Source organism: Callorhinus ursinus, unplaced genomic scaffold, assembly GCF_003265705.2.
Source record: "Callorhinus ursinus isolate GAN/ISIS: 27379988/994484 unplaced genomic scaffold, GSC_fseal_2.0 scaffold60, whole genome shotgun sequence".
Classification (NCBI taxonomy): Eukaryota; Metazoa; Chordata; class Mammalia; order Carnivora; family Otariidae; genus Callorhinus; species Callorhinus ursinus.
The window spans coordinates 4082426-4102985 of record NW_027397122.1 but is presented as its reverse complement, the minus strand read 5'-3'; the positions used below and the strand labels follow the sequence as shown (position 1 = coordinate 4102985).

Sequence of the window (20560 nt, the reverse complement as noted above, 5' to 3'; positions counted from 1 at the left end):
TGGAAGAATAAATGATCTAGACTTTCCAGGAAATCCTGAAAATGAGCAATTTTGGAGGGAGGGATAGCCCTTGAGTACATTCAAACACAATACTAATTAGTAAGACTGTGGCTATAACAATGTGTCTTTGTGCATAGGTAGACGGTAAAACAGAAGAGGAAACCCAGAAATATGTCCAATTGCATATAGATATTTAGAGCGTCGGCAGTGGAGAAGGAGAAAAATAGGCAGAATGAAGTTAGTCTTGGTTTTTATGAAAGAAAATGGAGCATTTTCACCATGGATGGGCTATAGGAAAGAGGGAGAGAATTCCTTCTGGGTTTTTGCCACATGTGATGGGAGGCCTGGCAGAAGGCAATGTGGGTAGTTGACCTACCTGGTGCCTATTCCTGGTTATCTCTGGAATATTGAGAATGCAGGAAAAACTCCTATCATAGTTACAATACAAAAAACCCCTGCAATAATAGAAAACAGAACGTAACCTATGATTGCATTAATTGTGTCCATCTCATAGGTACAGATGGTGGGAAGACTTGTGGGGTCCTCAGTTTGACACATTTATTCACTGGGTCTACGGTTATTAACCCCTGATTCCTTTGTTGGCCATGTGTGGGTTGTCTCCGTGAGCTGGTGCCTGTTTTTAGCTCCTGACACCTTCCAGGACCTGTATGAACTCAGTCTTGCAGGTAGCCAGGAAAACCCTCTCTGAGTCTGGCAAACTGCCAATTCCTGCCCCTCTCCTCTCTGGTGTGGATTTCAATATCGGAGTGGTATCTTTCATGAAGCTGCATGCTCTGTCTCGAACAACTAGCTAACTCCTCATTCTCTGGTCATCAACTCAGACGTCACCTCCTCCAGGAGGCTTTCTGGCACCTCTAGATGGAGTTTGGGACCTACATTCTCCGGGGCTACAGCAAGCTCTTACTCGGTTCTTCCCCTCCCCTGCAAAGTCGAGTGCCCTGTGAGGAGGGGCTGGGCTCTGACATTCTGGTTCTCTATCATGCAGCCTGGTACCTGGCACATAAATGGCCTTCAGTGGTTGTTGGATTTAAGGAGAAGGAAGGGTACAGCCCCGTTCATGCCCGTTCATGTCTGATTTTGCTTAAGACTCAAAATCCCGTAAGAGTTCCCAAACAGAGTTATTTGTCTCATGGCCATGCAATTCCTAATTGGAAATTGTTGGTGCCTAATTTACACTGCTGGCATCTCCCAGCTGGTCCTGTTTGGGCCCCTGGTAATTCCACATTACTAGGGAATCACGACCCTTTGTAGTAAATCTGTAATTCATCAATATTGTCTAATTTCTTAAACATTTTTTTCCCCTTGGAGTTGGCTCATTTCAGGCCCTTAAGGGACAGGAATAAAGTAGCTTGCTGAAACACAATGATTAAAATATGAGAGACTCTTACCTTTTTATCTCCACAGTCAGACAAGCTTATTAATTGCAAGGTAAACTGGGAGCAGCTTTGGACTTCTTGGCCACATGCATTATTTAGGAAGGGAAATGAACGGATGATTAACTTTTGGTAAATGAGAGAGGCAGAAGCACATTTCCTCTGTCATAATAACGTAGGAGGAAACAGGAATCGGTACAGATAAAGATTCAACACTGTTTCACTTGGAAGAATTGCAAATCCAAACTGAATTCGGTTATTCACTGTTGTTCATCGAAAGCCATCTTCTGCACTTAAAACACCCCTGTTATGATGATGTATTGACATTTTGTTTTCTTTGCCTTTTCCTCATTAGGCACCGGGATGGATATTCCATTTGCTCTTCCAGAACGTCTCTCAACCTTTCCCCACCTTGGTTGGATTTAAAGAGAAGGAGGGGCACAGCCCCCTTCATGCCCATACCCTGGGGGGTTCACCATTACAGATTGCTTTTGGTCTCCTCACTCCATGAGTTCTGGTCAGGTTTGGAGGAAGGAAAGCACTGGAAGAAGCAGGAGGGCAGAAAACAGAGTCTGGAGGATTCAGGGTCTCTGCCGACAGGCCATGGCTTGGCAGTAGCTGCTTTCTGTCTCCAAAGCCATATCTCTCATTCCCCTGCCACATCTAGAACCCTTGCCAGCTTGTGGTAACTGCTTCTTCGCCTGCCCTCCCAGCCTGAGGAGTGATAAAGACCCTCCCCAAACCGGCCCTGCATGAACCCTCAGAGCACCCACCCGAGTGGGCCCTTTGTCTCCCGGGAGTCTGGCGGACATAAGTGTCACGGATTTTTCTGCCCGAAAGCCACAATTCCAGAACAGCTCCACGTGCTTCACTTTACCAGTAAGAAGGCGGAGGTTCACAGAGAGGGGGGGACATGCCAGGCAGCCATCCATGGCAAGGCTGCCGTGGAGCCCGCATTATTAATGACGATCACCATCACTACCCTGTTATCTAGCTTTACCGAGGGCTTCCTGCATGCTGGGCTCTGTATCAAGCGTGCCCGTTTGTTGTCTTTACTTCTCACCACCTCATGACATCCTTACTGCACTGTGACCGATGTTGTAGATGAGAAAACTCAGATGCTAAATGGTCCGTCCCTGTCATGTGGCTCGGGGGGCCGGGGGGAGACTGCATGGCCGGGATTCACACCTGGGTCTTTCCCACTCCAGAGTCACCTGCAAACCGCCCTGCGATGTGCCCCATGCCAGGATACCTGTGGGCCCGAATGTGCAAGCTTAGTGGCATCTAAGAGGCCAGGCCACGTGTCTGATGTTTGACCCAGACAGCTTCCAGGAGGGCGGCAAGTGGGCATCCACAGGCGGGTGGGGAGTCCCCACCGGTCACACCATTCAGCGGTTCCCCCAAGTTGAAGCAGCCATTCTGATGGCACAGATCATGATAGGACAGTCACCATCCTCAGGCAGGGGCCATGGAGGGCAGGCCGTGGGCAGACAGATGCAACTGCCATAAGGAAGTTTCTGGGGGCCAAGCTCAAGTGGAGTCAGCGATGGGGAACACAAGAGCAGGGGAGCCAGGGAGGCGGGAAGCTAGAGTTCTTGGACACCATTCAACCAAGAGTCATGCTTCTCACCAGGCAGGCGTGGAGTCACACACAGGGACGGTCCATGCCTACGTTTTAAATGGTCAAATCAGTAAAGGAAATCTGGAAGAAATGGGGAAGAAAACTAAACCCTCCCTGCTCGGGAATGTGTACCACATTCGCCCCCGAGCCCATGATCTAGGGACACTAAGGGGAGATATTCCCACTGCGGTGGGTGTGGCACAGGACCCACTGCAGCCCGCTGCCCTGTCCCCTTGGGGCCCCACACCTGGGCCTGCTTCCTGCTGGCCTCCAGGCACCCCGAGAGCAGCAGGGGCACTGGCCCTCGCCAGCCGTGTCATTTCAAGAAAGTCACATTTTCCTGAGCTTCACCTTCTTCTTCTAAGAGAGGAGCATAATAAAGTCTGCCCGAGCAGGCCTGAGCATCTCAGTTACGCCGTCTTCTAGCGGGATCTCTCTGGGGAGCAAGCCGGCTGTCGTGGGTGGATTTCTCGCCTGCCCCTCTGTTCTCATCTCCATCCACCGTTTTTCTCTCGGAGACCTCCGGGGACAGATGACTCAGAGCCACATCTGCAGGGCCCACAGGGTCAGAGCCCCCATGTGGGAACCCCCACATCCCAGAGCCCCTGGTGGTCACCTTCCTGAGTCGGGTTCCCAGCCTGCCTGCCCATGAGGCTTCCTGCGTGCGTCTTCACGGGCTAGTTGTTGGTGCCCGGGAATGCTCAGTCAGGTCATGCAATTGCTCACCAGGGAATTGCATTGTTCTTTCTGGTTCTCGAAGTCCTATTGCTTAGCACTGAGGCCCTTACTGCTCACAAGGCTGCCCAAAGAATCGGGATCAGAGAGATCACCGTCAGGTCTGAGCTGTCCAGCACACGCTGATGTGACACCAGGTCACAGGATGGGGACACAGTCGTGGACCACAGACCACAGTCGTGGTCCTGGAGCAAGATCCCTGGTTCTAGAATTGTAGCAGAGTCCCCACTTCCCAGACCTGGACCCACCTTGACACATAGGCTGACCTCGGACCCATAAAGATCACGAGTAGACAGGTGGATCCAGCGTTGGATCCAGGGATTGAGAAGGAATGGACATTTCCTCTCCATGACATCATAGAATACACTCCAGGCCTCAGTTCCTTAACCAGGGACATTTCCTTCTTGACTGTGTCGTCTGCTGGGGGCCAATGAAGAGAGGACCAGATCTGGGGGTTCACCACAGTGAGGGTGAACCCAGCTGTGCCCACACTAGCCACATGAGTCTGGGCAAGTTGCTGGATGTCCCTGAGGCTGCCCCTCTGCTATCAAATGGGGAAAGCAGATTTTACGGGACAGTCTGGTGCTGGAGAGGGAGTTGGGGATGTCTGTGAACTCTGCTTGGTTGAATCCTGCTAGCTTTTGGGAAGCCCCAGGTGCCTTGGTCTGTTGAGCTTGGCTGTTCCTGCTTGGCAGAAGGGAAGAGAAGAATCACAGGGCAAGAGCATCAGAGGAGGAAGGAGACAGTCCCCAGCAGCTGCCCCGTGGGGACACGGATGCCGCGTGGGCCCTGAGGAACCTTATCCCACTGTTAAAACAAGGGCTTAGGTTGGGCTCCTGGTCATGGCCTCTGCTGAGGGTGGAGCTGATGTGGGACCCGCCCCAGGAGAGTTGGGTATCATGCCCTTCTGTCTGCCCTTCCCAGAGCTCCTGGTCCATGAAGCTTCCTGTTTATCTAACTCTGCTCCGGATGAGAAAGAGGTTAAAAGGTGCTAAGGACTGAAGCTTTGTGTTCCCTCAGATTCAAATGTTGAAGCCCTAATCCCCAATGTCATGGTGCTGGGAGGGGGCCCTTTGGCAGGTAGTTCGGGTGTTGGGCAGTTGGGTAGTTAGGTCATGGGTGTGGAGCCCCGTAATAGGATTAGTGATCTTGTAAGAGAGGTGATCTCTCTCTCCGCCGTGTGAGGACACATCGAGAAGCCGCCCCTCACCATGTGATCTGTCAGCACCTTGATCTGGGACTTGCAGCCTCTAGAACTTTGAGAAGTCAGTGTTGTTTAATGCCCAGTCTACGGTATTCTGTTACAGCAGCCTGAGCCAAGACAACAGGTAAGAAACCTGCACCCAGTGTGGAGCCCAACTCGGGGCTCAATCTCACGACCCTGAGATCACGACTGGAGCCAAAATCAAGAGTCGGACACTCAACTGACTGAGCCACCCCAGTGCCCCAAGAAGCTAAACTTTTAAGAAGCTGGAATGCTTGGAAGCCGGTAAGAGATACCATGAAGTAGGTACCACAGGCTTAAACACCTGAGGGCTGCAGGAAGTGGGGAAAAACCAAATCTGGAGGTGGGGCAGCTCTGATGTGTCTTTGTGGCTGGGGCCCCACGGAGAGCCACGCTAGAAGACGTGGGTGGGCGGACACCCACCTGTGGGAGGCCTGGAAGGATCTATATGGGCTCACTTTGGGGGTACAGTGTGTGATACAGAGGCAGAGAGGAAAAGTGAAAAACCCTGATGGAATAGAGCAAAGTTGGGGCTCTAATCCAGCTTCTGGTGACACTCGTTCTGTCCTTGAGCATCTACTCAGCACCTCGTCGGGACCAGACAAGAGGAGACCATGGAATCTATCATCTAAATGGAGACATTAGGATGCGAGGGGGATGCTATCTGTATTGATGCTGGGCTAACAGCTATAAATCGGGTGTTCTCCTGGGGCATGCAGGCAATGCGCTCTGGAGCCGGGAAGCCTTTTCAGACCTGCTGCCCACTCTACTTGCTGTGGTAACAAAGGCAGGGGTGAGGCAGAGGTGAGGAGCACCATGGAGGAAAGGCAGAGGTAACTGGCAGAAGAGTTTGCAGGGTATCGGGGAGGAGGGCTTGACCATAGCAGACACATGTCAGGAGCAGGGTCTTTTTTTTTTTTTTAAAGATTTTATTTATTTATTCGAGAGAGAGAGAATGAGAGACAGAGAGCACGAGAGGGAAGAGGGTCAGAGGGAGAAGCTCAACTCCCCGCTGAGCAGGGAGCCCGATGCGGGACTCGATCCCAGGACCCCAGGATCATGACCTGAGCCGAAGGCAGTCGCTTCACCAACTGAGCCACCCAGGTGCCCTAGGAGCAGGGTCTTGAGGGCAGGGTTGGGTTGCCTGCTGACAGGTGGCAGGTGGGGGGTGTATTTCTTGCAGGGGGATCGCAGGAGGAATGAGCATGTGCCACGTGCTCTCATCCTGCAACCTGGTGCTGGTTCCACAGTGGTGTGGGAAACAGGTGTAGGGAGGGGACATAGGCCACGGGGAGCCTTCTAGGATGAGGAGATTAGATTTAGTGCTGGAGGAATAAGGAAGCCTAGAATGAGAGGCATGCAATCGAGTTGCTCCATTAGCGGCTCCATCTTCTCGGACCTGTTTCCTCATCTGGAAAATGGCACCTCGCCAGCACTCAGGTTTAGTGAGAACAACCAAGAACAGTTGTGAAAACACTGTGGAGAGACTATAGCATGCCCCAGAAGGCTGTCTTGGTCCCTGTCCCACAGCTCAAAACCCAAGGCTTGAGCGCAGCTGGAGATGCAGGACATAACACAATTTCAACAAAAAGTCAGTTTAGTAGAAAGTTGATCCCTTACCGCAGGAGAAAAAGGAACCAGCGATGGGGTGCCCTCGACTGGACAACCTTTCTCATCCTCGAGGCCCACTTCTGGGCCCACTGCGTCTGCTCCTCTCTTGCTCTGGCTGGGGAGCAAGGTGGCTCTGGGAAATGTGGCACCGAGTGTGCAAAGACCAGGGGGTCAGAGGCTGGAAAACTCCATATTTTTGCATGACCACCCGTGTTTCACACCGTCCCCCTGGTTCCTTCAATACGCTGGGCAAATTCTGCCACAGGGCCTTTGCACGTGCTCCTTCCCTAGCCAGTTATGCATCAACCCATGGTCTGCTCTCTCATTTCCTTCAGGGTTTTACTCAAACATCACTGTATCACTGAGGACTCTCTTCATCACCCTATTTCATTCTACATCCCTTCTTGATTCTCTCCTACACACTATCAGCTTCTAAATATACTCAATATTTTGCTTACCTATGTTGCTCATGGTTTGTCTCCTCCCCTGTAAAGTAAACTCCATGAGCACAGGCATTCTTGTCTGTTTTGCTTTCTGCTGCCCAGCGGAGTGTAGCAGGCAGTCATGAATATTATTCACTGAATGACCGAATCTCTCCTTTCTACTCTGGAAAAAGGGCATCCAAACAGACTGTGGCATAAAGTCATGAAATTCACACAATGGCTACAATTTCATTTTCTTTTATTTGTGGCACTAAAAGACACATAGAGACATGTGGTTTAAGAGAGATAGGCTGATGCTCTTGCCACTCTGGGAAGGTGAGCAACTATCATCAGACAATGCAGAGTAAAGTTTCCATTCTCGATCTGAAACAGTTGTGAAATGTTAAAATGATCTCACTATATTTGTTGTGCCATTAAGATAGAGATTTTATTTCATGAACTCCTCTTGATTTCTATTCATCTCTTAAAGAGCTCTTTTCATTGTAACAAAAGGCTTTACAGAGAGAAGTGAAAACCTAGCACTGTGCCTAAACATAAATCCCGGGGCAGAATACCCGGTGCTGAGAAAAGCCTTCCGTATGATACAGGGGTGCCACTGATCCATTGCGTAAACACGCCCAGACTGAACCCAAACCGTGAAATACCAGCACAGTTTTGATCTGATCATGGCGACATGCAAGACACCCACCCAACGTCCTGACTCTTGGCCCCGTGCAGGATTTCAGAAGGTTCTCAGGGCAGTCGCCGGGCTCCATACACAGCCCTCCCGGGAGGGGGTGGGAATGACTCATTCTACTTCCCAGCCCACTGGGGATGCCTGCAAAGTGGGCCACCGACCGTCCACACCAATGACTTTCTGATCTCTGTCACTGTCACCCTCGGAGAATCAGAAACGCCTGTCCAGACATCAGGTGTGATTTTATTCTGGGTGATAACTGTTGATTTTTTAAAAGCTTAGTTGGTCAGATCATGGTCTGTGACCCTCTGTGAGGTTGTAACCCCACATTTTTGTGGGATAAAAATTCAATGGTTTCATTACTCAACAGCCATCTTCTGCTCCTTTCTTGCTACCGAAATATCACAGAGTGTATTACATGCAGATTGTTTCAATTGGTTTATACATATTTCATTAGAATTCAAAAGATTTCAAACAGCTAAATGGTCTTAACCATCTCTATGTGGTAAAATCTCAAAGGTCCAGAATCAGTCTAAGGTCACCATAATTCAGTGTAGTGTTGGACTCCAGCATTCATATGCCCATTAACCTGCCAACAAGAATAGTTTATTGGCAACTTTAGATGTTCAGAGGCAAACATGTTTCCTTGGCACATAAGCTGCATGGCTGAGCAGCATCTCGCCCTCCCTTGGAACCATTTTGCAGGACTGAAAATCAGTTGTGTGAGTTTGGCCTGTTGACAAGAAAGTTCACCAAATCCCGATGCCCCCTGCCACGCGGTGTCCTCCAGCGGTGACTGTGGATGGCTCACAGGTGGATGTCTGCCACGATCTGATCTTCTCAATGATTTACACGAGCAAGGGCACCTGCAGTAGAGAGAGAACCACAGTTACTTGGGGGACCTGGATGAGCCAATGGGGTTGGCCCAGGGCGCACAGATCAGGGTGCTAAGGAGCTAAGTGCAAGAACATCCTTGCCATTATTCTTCCAGCATGGGTTTCTACATCGATACGCATTCTACTTACAGCCCCAAGGAGAATATTTCTGGAACACAAACATCCTTAAACACTTCCAGTGACTTGCTCCTGCCAGTTCGTTTTCAGGAAAGAAAGTATGAACCCACTGGAGGGCTGTGGTACATCTGCCAGAGCCGTCAGCTGCCCCCAGGCCCCAGGCCTCCCTGAACCCCTCTTAGCTTGTGGGATCTGCTGGGGTCTTTCCCTCCTCTGGACAGGTTTTGCATGTGGGGTTTCTCTGTTGGGGATGCACCTTTCCAGCTGGAAAGCTTTGAGTCCTTTGGAAATAGGTGTTCATACTATCTCCAGAGAGAGGCTCTCCTGACCCCAGTCCTTGTCAGGGCTGATGCAATCACCCCCCGTTCTGTCAGCTACCCCAGGCTGCTCCTGTGTCCCAGACTTCCTGCTCCCTCACTTTTGCAGAGAGGCTCCTTGAGGAGGAACCATGGGACTCTCACTCCCTCCTCTGGGCACAGAACTTACTGAGTGCTCAGTGTTTATGGCACGAATGAGTGAATGCACGAGCTCTAACTTTCACTCTTAGCTTTGCCCTGCATCCTCCTGTCCAACTGCAGAAAACCTGATTTGTATAGTTTCGAAGGAGATATTTCAACGGCTTTAAAGGCTAAGATTAGGGGCACCTGGGTCGCTCAGTCAGTTGAGCGTCTGATGCTTGATTCTGGCTCAGGTTATGATCTCAGGGTTGTGAGATTGAGCCCCACGTCAGGTTCTGCGTTCAGCACGGAGTCTGCTTGAGATTCTCCCTCTCCCTCTGCCCCTCCCCCCACTCAAGGGCATGCTCTCTCTCTCTCAAATAAATAAATAAATCTTTAAAAAAAGATAAAGGCTAAGGTTAAACAGTTTCCAGTTTGAGGGAACTACAAATAAAACTATGTATATTGCATGCAAATACAAGTCTTTGCACTTACATATGTTTCATTTCTCTTGGGTAAATACCTAGGTGAAGGACCGCTGGACCACATGGTAGCTGCAGCTGTAACTCTTGAAGAAAGTGCGAAACTACATTTCAAAGTAGTTGTACCATTTTACATTCCCACTAACAGGTCTTGAGAGTTCCAGTTGCTCTACATCTTGTCGATATTCTGTACTGTCACTTTCCACTAAATTTGCAGCCATATGAGTAGGTATGTAGCGGGAAATCTTACAGTTTTAACTTGCGTTTCAATAATGATCAATACGTGGAATATCTACTCATATGCTTATTTGCATCTGTATAACTTCTTTAAGTGTTTATTCAAATATCTTGCCCCTTTATTGACTTGTTTGCTTTCTTACAGTTTCTTTATGAATTCTAAATATATGTCCTTTATCAAATAAATGCCTTGTCAATATGTAGTCATACTATGAAGCTTGTATTTTCATTCTCTTAATGGTATGCTCTTGTGAAGGGCAGAAGGTTTTAATTTTGATGAAATCCAATTTATCAATTTGCCCTTTATATGGATTGTGCTTTTGGCTTCAAATCCAAGACATTTTTGCCTAAGCCAAGGTCACAAAGATTTTCTCCTATGTTTTCATCTAGAAATGTTATAGTTTTCAGTTTCAGATTTAGATATATAATTAATTTTGAGTTACATTACCTTGTGTGATGTATGGATCAAAGTTAATTATCATGCATAGGAATATCCAGTGGTTGCAATGCCATTTTTGAAAAAAATTGTCCTTTCTCCCCTGAATTGCCTCTACACCTTTGTCAAAAATCATTTCTCTAAATACATGGGTCTATCTGTGGGCTCTCGATTCTCTTCCATTGACCTATTTGATGTCAGTTACCAGACTGTCTGAATTACTTTGGCATTATTATAAGTATTGAAATGAAGAAGTGATAGTCCACTGACTTGAATCTTTTTCTAGGTCTTTGCATTACTATCTCAATTTTAGAAACAGCCTGTCAATTTCTACAAAAAGCCTACTGGGATATTGACTGGGGTTACATTGAATTAACAGTTCAATTTGGGGAGCATAACCATACTGAGTTTTCAAAATAGGAGCCATCCACCTATTTATTTAGGTTTTTTGAAATTCTCTCAGCAATGCTTTGTCATTGTGTACATCTTCGGTCAAATTCATCCCTAAGTATTAATATTTGTGATTTTCTTGAAAATTATTATTTTAAAAAATCTAATTTCTGATTGTTCACTACTAATACTTAGAAATACAGCTGTATTTGTAATGCTGCTGTATCCTATAACATTGTCAGACTTACTTAATAATCTTAGACTCTATCTATAGTTCCCACTGGGTTTTCTAACATAGACCATCACGTGGTTTGTAAAAAGAGCTTTATTCTTTTCTTTGCAATAGGGATGCATTCCTTCCCCTCTTCCTTCCTACCTTCCTTCCTCCCCCCCCTTCCCTTGCCTACTTACAATGCTTAGCACCTCCAGTACAATGCTGAATAAAATGCAGACATTCTTGCTTTGTTTCTGATTCTAGGGGCAAGTATTTGCTCTTCCATCATTATCTAAGATGTTGGCTGTGGGTTTTCCACTGATGCCTTTTATCAGTTTTTTCTTTTCCTATGTTACAAAAGTTTTTACCAGAAATGGGTGTTGAATTGCCAAATTCTTTTAATGTATCTATTGAGATTATCAGGGTTTTTCTTTTTTTTTAGTTTGTTAATAGGACTTTTTTCTCAAATATCAAACCAACCTTGCATTGTTGAGCTAAACCCCACTTGAACACGATGTTACTCTTGTTACATATAGTTGGATTTGATTTGCTAAATTTCAATGTAGGTGGTTTTCTTTTTTTTGCGTCTATATTCATGAGGACTATTGCTTTATAATAATTTTCTTTCCTTCTGGTATCTTTGTCTGGTTTTGGTATCAAGGTAATATTATCTTTGTAGAATGAGTTGGGGAGTCACCTCTCCTCCTCAGGAAATTCTGAACAAAATTTCTAGAAAATTTGGATGTGCTGCTTGGTGAATGTTGTATGTTTGATAGAACTCACCAGTGAAGTCACCTGGGATGGGTGGCAGTACTTTGTTTTTTTGGGTGTGTATGGGTGGGGGAAGGTTTCTCACTTGTTATTCAATTTCTTTAATGGATACAGGGCTACTTGGGTTATCTATTTCCTTTTGAGTGAGCTTTGATAGTTTGGGTCTTTCAAAGATTTCGTCTATTGCATAAAGTTGTTCATAATGTTGCCTTATTATCCTTTTACTATCTGTAGAATCTGTAGTGATATTACATCCCTCCTTCTGGATCCTGATAAATTGTCTTCTTTCTTTTTCCTGATAAATCTGGCTAGAGGTTGATCACCTTTATTGGTCTTATGAAAGAATAAGCCGTTGGTTTAATTGATTTTGCTTTATTTTTTTTTTCTTTTTTATTTCACTGATTTCTGCTCTGACCATTATGATTTATTTTCTTCTGCTCATTCCAGGTTTAATTTTTACTCTTCTTTTTCTAGTTTCTTAAAGTGGAAGTGAGGTCATTCATCTGTGGTCTTTCTTCTTCTTCTTCTTCTTCTTTTTTTTTTTAAAGATTTTATTTATTTATTTGACAGAGAGAGGTATAGCGAGAGAGGGAACACAAGCAGGGGGGGGGAGTGGGAGAGGGAGAGGCAGGCTTCCCGCTGAGCAGGGAGCCCGACGTGGGGCTCGATCCCAGGACCCCGGGATCATGACCTGAGCCGAAGGCAGACGCTCAACGACTGACCCACCCAGACGCCCCATGTAGTCTTTCTTCTTTATGGAGATGTGGTGCTATAGGGTTCTCCCCCAAGTACTGATTTTATAGCAGCAAACGCACTTTATAGTGTGTTTAAATTTACATTTGTTTCAAAATACTTTGCAATTCCCCTTTTGAGTTTTTTTCTTTGACCCATGGGTGATTAAGAGTTGTATTATTTAGTTTTCAAATATTTGGGATTTTCCAGAGATCATTTTGTTATTGATTTCTAATTTAATCCTGTTGCGGTCACAGAACATACACTGTAATATTTGGATTCTTTAAATATAATTATATTAACCATTTCCATATCCTCATCTGCCAATTTTAACATCTGTGTCTATTTTAGGGAGGTTTTCAGCGATTCATTTTCAGCATACAGTGTTTCATATCCTTCTGCCTCTTTGTGGCAACAGTAATCTTTGATTGGATGCTGGACACTGTCAATTTTGCCTCATTGGGTGCTGGATATTTTTGCATTCCTACAAATAATTTTGAGCTTTATTCTGGGAGGCGGTTATGTGGAAACACTTTGATGGTTTTGGGCGTTGCTGTGAAGATGTGCTGTGTAGTGTGAGAGCCACACGGAGTCTCCCAGTCTGGCTGTGTGAGCTCCAGGTGCTGCTCCTTCTTACCCTACCACGTGGCTCTGTCCCGGCCTCACGTGCATGTGCCCCTCAGCACTGCACTGACTATTCCAGAGGAAGACCCTCTGCAGGCCTCTGGAATTCTCTCTCCATGTTGCAATCTGCTGTTCAGGACTCTGTGCTGCACACCTTAGCTGCCTCGGTGAACCCAGACTCTCAGCTCTGCTCCCCAACCCTGGGAGTCTGCTGGCCACTGCTGACTTCCTCTGCTTGTACGATGGCCGGGAAGCTTCCTGTCTCTCAGGGGTCCTGTTCTTTGTGGCCTGCTGTCCAGTGACTTCAAAAAAAAAACACACTGTTTCTTACATTTTGTCTGAGTTTTTGGTTATCTCAGGTGGATGGTAATTCCAGTCCCTGAAACTTCATCTTGGCCATTAGCAGGCATTCCCAGGGATTCAGACAGGTGAGAGTTGAACATATTTGAAAAGCTTTGTTTTACTCCTTTTCCTATTGCTCTGCCAGAGGCATAGACTGGTCCATGCCCTCTGCTCTGGGCTAGCCCCGTGTCTTCTATTTTGTCCCCTCTCCAGGCTTGTCCCAAGCTTTCCCTTCTCTAACCAGCCCACATGCAGCCATGCCAGTGATACCCCTCCTTTGGGCTAGATAATGCAAGCTGCCATAAATCACTCCCAAATATGTGTACATATGTGTATGTAAACACACATATCCTGAGAACAGGGAATTTAAAGTAACTATTTCAATTTTATTCTTCCCCAGTACTCGTCCAAAACCAAACTCAAACTCAGTGGGGGTGAAGTCTGTACAAATGGGTTTTGAACTCATCAGATAGTGCCCTTAAGGTGTGTGCACTTCACTGTACAAACATTTTATCTCAAAAACAATCATAAAAAGTATGAGCCTCTCATAATATGCACACTAAATTATTTATGAGTGAGGTGTACTGGTGTTTTTAATTTACTTTAAAATCCATAAAAAATAAAACGGTGTGGGTGGGTAGGGGGTAGATGGGTAGATAGATATGCTAAGTGAAGTCAGTCAGACAAAGAAAAATACTGTATGATCTCACTTATATGTGCAACCTTTAAAAAATCAAATGCATAGAAGAAGAGATCAGAGCTGTGGTTACGAGAATCAGGGGGTGGAGGGAGGGGAAACTGGATGAAGGTGGTCAAACGGTACAAACTTCCAGTTATAAGGTACAGAAATACCAGGCATGTAATGCACAGCATGATGCCTATAGCTCACACCGCTGTAAGTCATGGAGGGAAGCTGTTTAGAGAGCAAATCCTAAAAGTTCTCATTACAAGGGAAAAACACCTTTTTCTTTCTGGGTCTACATGAGATGATGAATGTTAACTTACTACAGTGATTATTTCATTGTCAAGTCGTTCTGCTGTATGTCCCGAACTTATACAGTGCTCTCTATCAATTATATATCAGTAAAAGTAGAAAAACTAGAGGTGCCTGAGTGGCTCAGCTGGCTAAGCGTCTGACTCTTGGTTTTGGCTCAGGTCATGATCTCAGGGTCATGAGATCGAGCCCCATGTCGGGCTCTGTGCCCAGCGGGGAGTCTGCTTGAGATCCTCTCTCCCTCTCCTTCTGCCCCTCCCCCTTGCTTGCATGCATTCTCCCTCTCTCTCTAAAAAACAAATGGAAAAAATAATGACACTTAATGAAGATATCATTTACCAAAACTTTAAAAAAACAGACACTAAGACCGTGTGCAGAGTTCAGAGTGCACGCTCTGGAGTCTGACTCTGCATGCAGTCTGGGCGAGTCTTGGGGTCTGACACATGCTTCACTCACCCCCAGCCCCACCATTGAGCTTTCCAGTGGGTGAGTTAGGGTGATAACCAAATGAGGGTTTGGGGGTGGGGCAGGAGATGGCTCAGCGTGCCTCTGTCACCTAAAGCCAGGCACACTGGGAGAAGCCGCCTTCGGAGAGCGGTTCCATGCTACTAAGGTCAATTTCTCAGGGCGCAAAGGGTACATGGGGGTGTGGGCTGGTGGGGCAGTTCTAGGGCAGGACGGTGAAGCCGGGAGGGGCTGGCCCTCACCTGCTCTCCTGGCAGTGAGCCCGCTTCTGGCGGGCCAGAAACCTCAGTGTCAGAGAGCTGGAGCCCTGGGCCGGTGAATGTTTGAATCGATGGCTGGGTTGGAGACCTGGAAGGCATGCTCACCGCCGCCAATATCAATACAACGGTTGAATCCAGATTTGAAAAGTTTTCAGCAAATTAAGACAATATTTAGAAGTGGAAAGGAAAACTCCTCAGTGTTATATAAAAATGGAAATTGCATGAGGACAGCATTAAAGCGATCTGGCTCAGATAACAATTCACAACAGGGAGCTTGGTGGTTCAGTTAACCACAAATGAAGCATAAACCATATTGATGGCCACTAGCGTCAACCCAAATTTAAGCCACATCAGTAAGTGACTGCTATCTGGGCTGAGGCAAGGGATAGTTTTGCTTCCTGAAAGATCCTCTTTTGTTTTGGTTGGACAAGAAGAAAATCAATGTAAGGACAAAGCTTAGAGTCTGAGGCCAACCCAGAAAGCTGTAAAAATATCCAAGTTTCCTTTTGTTTCCTCGCCTGCCAAGGAGAATGATGTTTCTATGGAAAGAGGTGAGAGGGACAGCGGTGACAGGGAAATGGTGTCCAGCGGGAGGAAAGGAATAATCAGAGCTGCAGAACTTGCTAGTAAGCTCCCGTCTCCCAGAGGGGACAGATTCGCTCTGGGGCGTTGATGAGCTGTTGGCCAACTTTGCGGACTGGGAAAGGGACCAGTAAGGGAAGACACAGGATGCACAGAACTCCTCGAAATTTCCAAAGGAAAAGATGGTGTTTTTTTCCCAGCTTGAAGTGGATTCTTGGCGAGATGTTCTAGTGATGATGGAGTAGAGGGGTGATGGGCGCAAGAATGCGAGACGTGCTGGGTTCCCAGGTGGGAGCCGGCAGACATGGCAGGCAAAGGGTGAGTTTGTTCTCTCTGTCCCTCATCTGAGTAACTGGTACCGAGCGCCCACCATGGTGCCAGGAACAGGGCACGGCGCTTGGGTATAGTCAGGTAGGAGGGGCAAGCACCAAGCATGTGGCACTGATTATTCCAGAAGTTAGAGCTGTGATCTGATACTAAGGGAGCTGGCGTGAGCTGTGAGAGGGGGGGAGCCAGTCCAGCCCGTGAACTGAGGGGGGCTTTCCAAGGGCTCGTGCTTCCCACACGCATGTGTGCGATGAGTGGGGGGTAGTTGGTAAAACATGGGGCATAGCGTGCCCGGAGCAGGGGCCAAGGTTTGTGAGGGCCCTGAGGGGGTCACTGCACTGGTGGCTTCTCAGGACAGGCTTCCCTGTGTGCCCCCTGCAGAAAGAACAGGTCACCTGGTAGATCCGACCAGGGCAGAAGGATCACATGCCAAGGGTCAGTGCAGGCGGAACTGACCCGTCTGCACCTCTGAACTAGTCTACTCTAACCAAACCCGTGTTCAGGTTCGCAGAACGAGCAGCCCAAACCTGGCGTGTGACGGAATTCTGGCTCACGTGGGGTTTCCTGTTCTGACACAAGTCACTGTTCCCGGCTACGGGAACGTGGCTTCTCTGACCCTCCAGGGAAGACAACTTTTGGCCTGGAGGAAAGAGGTGTGCTGCCGCTGTTGGTTTCTGTCCTGGCGTGGGGGCCTCCTGGGCATTTACGGTGACAGCGTCACCTATCTGATCATGTCTCATGGGGTCCACGGTCAAGGCCAAGCGTCATGACACGCGTGTGGTCGGCATCAGTCCATTCCCGCACTGGAAGAATGCACCCACACGGAGCCAGGCTCGGCAGCAGCACCCACCCAGTTCAGGCCTGGGGTAAGCCATGACGTCTGCACCCCGCCAGCCTGTCTGTGGGATGGAAGCCACAGCCTTCGCACCCAGGAAGGTGACAGGGCTAGGACCGTCTGGGCCTGGAGGAGAGCCAGGGCACACAAGGAAGCGTCTCTGAGGCCTTCATCACGTCCCTAACTTGGCGAGAAGGTCCCAGGGTCAACAACCGACTCCACACCCTCTCTTTCCAGCTGAGAGCCCACGAGGGCGCAGACACTGCCTCGTTCACTTTTCTGTCTTGAGCAGGACCACAGGCCCTGGACCCTGGGCATTTCTCAGGAAATGCTTGCAGAGTGGATGGTTGGAAGCGTGAGTGCTTTAAATATAAGCCCAGATGCAGAGGGTGCTTGGAGTTCATTCCAAGCTCCCGAAAGAATGCATTTAAAACAGACCACTGAGGGCTGTCAGATGCAGACAGGCTCCCCGTTACTATGAGTGTGGGATGGAGTCGGGGAAGGACGTGGGTGCTGGGCCGTCCATCTGAGCCCTGCACTCAGGCAGAGCAGGTGTGCCCCTGAAGAAGCACCCGCAGACAGAGCAGGACTGCCAATGCTCTGATCTGGAGCTGGAAATTTCTCTGATCACCACAAATACAGAGGCAGAGAAATTATCTCATTAAAATAATTTGCTGTCACACTGTGAAGGTAAATGTACTTTTAATTGCCTTGAAAAATGCCAGGCATTTTTTTTTTTTTTTAATACACTCCATGCCCAGCATGGAGACCCACACAGGGCTTGAACTCAGGACGCTGCGATCAAGACCTGAGCAGAGATCAAGAGCCAGACGCTAAACTGACTAAGCCAGGTCCACACCCCAATGCCAGTCATTTTTAAGGTGATTATTCCTTATGCGTCAAGCTGACCCTTTTGTATTTTACCGTTAAGTAGCATCCCTGCCAAAGCAAATCTTGTATGCTACAGGTGGCCGGGAGGAGATCGTCTGAGTTTTAGCCCCAACTGTCCGGCCTCTCTGAGAGTCCTCCCAGACTGCCTGGGCATCCCAGCTAGGAGGAGGTTGGACCGCCACCTGGAGGAGGGGAGCCGGGAGACTTATGCATGGGAGCCCCTCACACCAGCCCTGGGAAGGCCAGTAACATCCCTCGGGGCCATGAAGTCCTCCCAGCCACACCCGACCTGGAGCCCTCACCAAACACCCAGGAGCCGGCGAAGGAGAATCCGCACATGCTGAGGGCCCAGGGGAGCTCAGCCCACTCTGTGTGGACCCCAGAGCCCTCCATTTATCACATTTTCCTCAAGGTTCCACGACTCTAACAGCCCAGAAGGTAAAAGGAAGCAGAAGAAGCACTAAGAAGCAAAGCGCAAATGATTTGAGATTCACCTGCCATGACATATACCCCAGAGCGCATTTGTGGCAAAGCCAATGGAGATCCTCGTGGTCCACGCTGAGCAGAGAAGCGCCATCTAACCAGGCTTGTGAGAAAAATGCACAGGCGGGCACGTGGACCGTCCAGTGCCTGCCTGTCCTTCAAGGTCCCATCTCCAGCAGCCGGTCTTACGTGATTCTGAGAGGCAGCGTGCAAGGGGGTGAAGGGGTCCCGGGGTCACTGAGAGGAGCAGTGACCTGGTCCTGTACGTTCAGCCCTGAGGTCATCCACGCACACGGCGGCGCAGTTGGGTAGAGCAGTGACGGAGAGCAGAGGGACGCGGTCCCCCATGTCACACTCGTCCTGGGCACTTTTGCCCCAGGGCGTCCTCTAAACTGTTGAGGCCATCAAAGCCTCAGCCGTGCCATATAAGCACGTGCTGGCACAGACCTTCCCAGGATGGGTAAGGCGGGTCACAACACTTCTACTCATCCAAGAAACAATCAACATGAAGGCTTTTGAGCGCCATTCGAAGCAGCAGAAAGCAAGCAGAGATCATGAGCGCGCACAGCCTGGCCTCGGCCCCTGGCCGGAACCTGGCGTCCCAGGACCTCTCCTGCGGCAACCCTGCTCCCGAGCTGCGGTCCCGATGCACGCGGTCCCAGCCGCGCCACGCCAGCGCCCACCTGGCCCCTTCTGGTCTTGCCCTTCTCTCCCCACTCTCCAACCCACCTCCCTTCTCGCGGCACAACTTCTTGCTCCTCCACACAACTCCCAAACTTGGTGTTTTTCTTTCTTTCCAGAAGGCACGAGCCTGAGGGTTAGACTTGCTGTGGTCCGCCACCTCCTAGCTGTGCAAACCTCAGGCAAGCTTTTCACCTCTTGGGGCCCAGGCTCCTTGGACAGGGCAACAGCTCTTCTGGAAAGATCCAGAAATCCGTCAGTGCGCTGGCACATGTAAGAAACAGGCACGGTCTGTGGTCATAAAACAAGTATGTTCAGCATTACCCGAAATAGAGTACAGGTGTGGCTGACATAGCTAATTAGTTCCGATCTGAAGGTGAAGTCATTTGGCAAACACTTGAAAATTGCAGCTCTGCAGCTCACCTCCCACCCCGCCCCCAAATCCGAATCAGGGCGGAGATGTCAGATGGATTTCACTCTGAGAACCTCAAACTCGTACCCTAGGATCAGCAGGGCCATCAGACCTGACAGCCGACGTCTGGGGTGCCTCCTGGGGGCCGCACACACGCACACAGCCGGGAATGCCTCCCTGTCACACAGGGACAAGCCCTGGGAGTGGCCTGCGAGCAGGGGAGCTGCCAGGCGGTGGGGGGTCAGGCTGTGAGTGCACTGGGTAGCACCGCTGAGCATCTCTGGGCTTGAGTGAGGACTGCCCGTCGTGTCCTGGGCTTGCTGCCTGCAGGGAGCGCCCCTCTCCTCTGCTTCCACGGGCCCCCAGGGGATGGGGGGCAGCCAGAGAGCCATCTGCCTTCTCAGCAGCACCAGCAGGTCTGCCTTGTCTCGAGGGCCACCTGCTCTCTCATAGCGGATACCTGCTTCCAAGCACTTTCTGTGCCTTAACTGAGCCCTGTCTGCACCCGGTCCTGTGGGACCAAGGCCAAACCACTCGGGTTCTCTGAGCCTCATTCACTTCCCATATGCACTGAGGATCATCTGAGTACTGACCTCTTGAGGTCAATGCGAAAACAGGAGCTCAGCATCTGGAGACCGTCTCCTAGGAAATAATACCTGTCACCAGCCTCCCTATCATCAGCAGAACTCCCCAAACGCGCCAGAAATGGGCAGGGGCAGAGGAAACATTCCATGGACGGAGAAACGGAGAAACGGATCCCACCCGGCCCGAGAGTCCTTGAGTCTGGGAATCCCACAGTGGTTGTGGCACAAACTCCAATGCTTTGGGGAACGTGAGGGTGACAAACGTGCGGACCAGCATAACACCACACGCAAGTAGGAACTGCAGAACCAGGAAGCGTGCGCTCTGCCCAAGGGGCTTCAAACCCAATCATTTCAGACATAATGCTAGCCAAAACAAACAAACAAACATAGAAATTATGCTGAGAGCCTCAATCCAGGCTGAGGGCCACGAGGGTGACACGGGCTCTCTACAGGACACTGCATAGATCCCCCGTGGACCACAATCAGAGTGGGTGACGGAGATGCAGTTAGGGGTTACACGTGTGGTGGGGAACCCCCTACGTGCCCAGGAGCTAGTCTGTGGGCCGACACCCCACCTGCTGAGGGCCATCTCCTCTGGTCCCTGGGCTAAGGGACGCGGGCTGTCAGCCACGCCTCCCCGCTGCCATCTCACTGCCTTGTGGC

The 20560-nt window shown here is 49.1% G+C and overlaps 1 protein-coding gene across 7 annotated transcripts in view; it reads right to left on the bottom strand.

Annotated features, from left to right (window-relative positions):
* Positions 1–7256: 7256 nt before the first annotated feature.
* Positions 7257–20560, bottom strand: part of COBL (cordon-bleu WH2 repeat protein) — a 277479-nt gene continuing 264175 nt past the window's right edge. For 6 of the 7 annotated variants that reach the window (XM_073885054.1, XM_073885060.1, XM_073885056.1 and 3 more), the window contains 2 exons: positions 19907–19955; positions 7257–8571 (listed from right to left, as the gene is read on the bottom strand). In XM_073885054.1, the coding sequence (XP_073741155.1) occupies positions 19935–19955 (21 nt within the window). In that variant the 3' untranslated portion in view covers positions 7257–8571; positions 19907–19934. The remainder of the gene's footprint in view (positions 8572–19906; positions 19956–20560) is intronic. The other variant, XM_073885055.1, reaches the window with a different exon arrangement.